The 3,325-nt window shown below is 57.7% G+C and overlaps 1 protein-coding gene across 1 annotated transcript; it reads right to left on the bottom strand.

Annotated features, from left to right (window-relative positions):
- Positions 1–1,409: 1,409 nt before the first annotated feature.
- Positions 1,410–2,325, bottom strand: LOC125524731 (protein GDAP2 homolog). Its single transcript, XM_048689791.1, has 3 exons — positions 1,839–2,325; positions 1,676–1,753; positions 1,410–1,566 (listed from the first exon to the last, which is right to left on the bottom strand). The coding sequence occupies exons 1-3, from the start codon at positions 2,217–2,219 to the stop codon at positions 1,507–1,509; spliced, it is 519 nt and encodes a 172-aa protein (XP_048545748.1). The 5' UTR covers positions 2,220–2,325; the 3' UTR covers positions 1,410–1,506.
- Between the last annotated feature and the right edge of the window lie 1,000 nt (positions 2,326–3,325).

The following is a 3,325-nucleotide window of genomic DNA, read 5'->3' as shown; positions in this document are numbered from 1 at the left end:
TGCGGCGCGGCGGATGGCGGCAGGCGACGGCTTGGCGCGGCGGGTCAGGGCTGCAGGCGCTGCGGATGGCCCTTCGGGCGACGGCGGCGGCTGCAGTTGGCGGCGGCCGGCTTGGCTGCGGTGGCGTGCATGCTGTCCTCAGATCGGCGGCGGCGGCGTGAAGGGCCTGGTGGTCTCGTTGGCGGCACCTCCGATCAGATCTGTTCTGACCGGTGAAGCCGGCGGTGGTGGTCATCTCTTCCGTCAGAGGTGGTCGGCCTGAGGCTGGGTGTTCGGATCTCGGGATCCGTCATCTGGCACCAGCTGCGAGTCGGGGAGACGTAGTTGCCGGTGAAACCGAGCCGACGGCGGGCGATGGCGGCATTCCACGTCGTTACCTTGATGAAGGCATCGTCATGTGACTTCCGTCGACCCACTCGTATTGCTTCGGGGGAAACCCGAGGATCTGGTGTTCCAGACCGGACGATGGCGGCACTGCGGTGTCGTTTCTCTCTTGGGAGCGTCGTTTTGTGGAGCAGCGCTGGAAGTCAGAGGCAGGAGGTCGAGCGGCTTCGTCTTGCACGGAGCTTCGGTGGAGATGTCAAGTTATGCCTGACCGACAGGTGCTACGCTTGGTCATGCCTGGTCGGCAGGTGCTACGCACGACAGATCCTCCAAGGGCTTCAAGCTGTGTCGGCTGGTGGTACGTGGCAGCATGGCGCTGAGGTGTATCAGTGGCGACCGCGACGTGTACAGCTGTTTGCACGCAGGGAGGAGGTGCCGTTGGGCGCCGTGGTGGCGTCGACGATAGCTGGACCGAGCAAGGTTGATGCATCAGTACAGTTCTGAAGATGGAGCGGTGGCAGTTGGCGGCGGCGGCCTCTGAGAGCACGCCGGGCCAGTGTGTGCCCCAGACCCGGCAAGTGGCTAGGTTGGGGTCTCAGGTCTTAGATGTTAGGCTTGGCTGCGATGTCTGTTTGGTATTAGGCCCAGGCTATATGCGCCCCTTCATCAACTGGATAGATGTAGCGACAGTTTGTTGCTTAGACGGCGGCTTTAGTCTTACTGTTGGATGACTTTGTAAGGTCTTGTGAGAATAATTAATAGAGTGGCCGTATACATCACCCAAATGCAAAGGCCAGGGGTCATCCTCCTTTTATAAAAAAAAGAGTTGCCGGACTCAGATCCGCTGCCCGCCATGCTGGAGAAGGCCAGAGATCGCTAGAGAGGAGCTAGGGGACAGAACGGAGCAGACTGGAGTGGCTAGGGTTTGGTCCGACGTGGTTGCCGGACAGCCCACCGCCCGTGAGTCATAGCTCTGGTAGATCAGAATCAATTTCTTTGACTTTATCATAAGGACTAGCAGACCACAAGTCTTATCGTGAAACCAAAAACTACACAGATGTTGTAACTAAGTAACTTCATGCTTCAACAGTATTTCGCACAGGACATATGTTCCATTTTCTACTAAAAAAGGGAACTACATTCATTTTCCACGTGAAAAACTGAGACGGGGTCACTAAATGCCTACCTCGCAGGAAGATCGTATGCATTGGTCATCTTTGCCATCCCAGTTCGGCACCCTCCCTGCAAAACGTCAAGCAGTAAAAACATGTCACTTCACAATCTCCAGTGATTGAACAAATTCCCCCCCCCCTAAAATTGTACTGCCCAGTCCTGACATCCAAAGTCGTACCAAGGTGGCGCATTCCTCCGCGAGCCCAGAACCCGCTGCAGCGTGCAGCCCGGGACTACTGTGCGCCTCGTCCAAGCTCTGCACGAACCGAAGAATCACGAGCTTAGCACCGCAGTTCCAGCATTCTCCAATGCCCAGCGAGACATAAGAAGAGAATCGCAACCTCGTTGGTGGAGTTGACGACGGCGTCGACCTCCATGTTCCAGGGGTGTCCCCGCCAGAGGTAGATCCTGGAGTTGATCTCGTGGTCCACGGGGAAGCGCGAGGCGCTCGCGCAGCCACCACCGGCGGCGCCGCCGTCGTCGCCGGTGAGCGGGTCGGAGAAGGAGAGGAAGGCGGACGCTGCGGGCTCGGATCCGCCGTCCGCGGCTTCGGCGGTAGCGGACGAGGAGGACGGCGTGTACAGGCGCTGGTCGGGGTCGCTCCAGCGCGGCACCTGGTCGAGCGTCACCGCAGGCTCGACGCCGCCGACGCCTGGCTCCATGGCGGCCGCAGTGGAGGCAGCTCCGGAGGCCGTGGCCGCCGCCGGTGAGCGGTGCTGCATGGAGGCGGAGACGGGCGGGCGAAAGGTAGTATAGCCGGGCGCTGGCGTGAGGCCGAGCGGCCGTTAAGAGGCCGACGCGAGACGGAAGGGGCCAAAGGAAGGCGGAGGAGATCGATAGAGACGACGAGAAAAAAACAAAAGCGTCTTCTGGACAATGACGTGTGGGTCTGTGGACCTGTGGGCCCTTTCACGTCAGAGACACGCAGCATGGTTTGTGGGGGCACGACGCGTGTGGGCGTAGCCGACGTGATACAGCTCGGACGGCAGGGAGCCGTGCTGGACTGGGCTAGCACTCCCGCTGGCTTGCTCGCCTGGTGACTCGTGTGGCACGTCCACCTGGTGATGAGATGACGTGTAACTCAGCTCGGATCGGGATCTCGCGGCTGGTGCGGTCAAGCACCAGTTGGGGACTCGAGTCCAGCCGCTGCTGTGGCGCAGGAGAAGGAAGGTTCGGATGGAGGAACTTGGGTGGAGCCCGGGCGTGAGGACAACTCAGGCAAGTCCGGAGCAGCATGGGCCTCCGCAACTGCAGGATCTGTCCGCAATTCTTTGGATCGAATCAACCACAGTTCTTCATCATTCGATGTGATCATCTCATCTCCGAGCTGAGCTAGATGGTCCGCTAAGCCACGACAAGAGCAGTGCATGACCATCGTTGTCTTTCGTGACTAAAATTTAGTGAAGGGGTGAGTATTTCAGAACATGTGGGTACTCAAAGTTCAGCATCACTGTTTAGGAAGTTCACATCCAAGCCACTCCAAAGATTTTGAGAATTTACGCACTCGGTGCTAGTTTTTGCTTCGGCACAGAGGCGGCCATGGTGGCTGCCCTTGTGGTGGTGCCGACGCTCCTGTGTGACATCTCCGTTTGGGATTATTTTGTGGAGAAATTGTTCAAGCCGGATGTCCGAATCCCGCAAAGCCCTCCATGCTTGTTGATAGGATGTTGGAATCCGTATATCCGAACTGCTCCATAGACATATAAGACTTCTGTTGGATGACAAAAGTGATTCGAACACTGCAGTCTAGACTTAGGTTTAAGGGTCCGCTTTATAGATGTCCTAAGTGACCGCATTCTAGAAATTACCATAATCAAAGATGATCTAA

This window comes from Triticum urartu, chromosome 1 (genome assembly GCF_003073215.2).
Source record: "Triticum urartu cultivar G1812 chromosome 1, Tu2.1, whole genome shotgun sequence".
NCBI classification, from domain to species: Eukaryota; Viridiplantae; Streptophyta; class Magnoliopsida; order Poales; family Poaceae; genus Triticum; species Triticum urartu.
The sequence above is the reverse complement of the archived record's forward strand: the minus strand, read 5'-3'. Positions and strand labels throughout refer to the sequence as shown.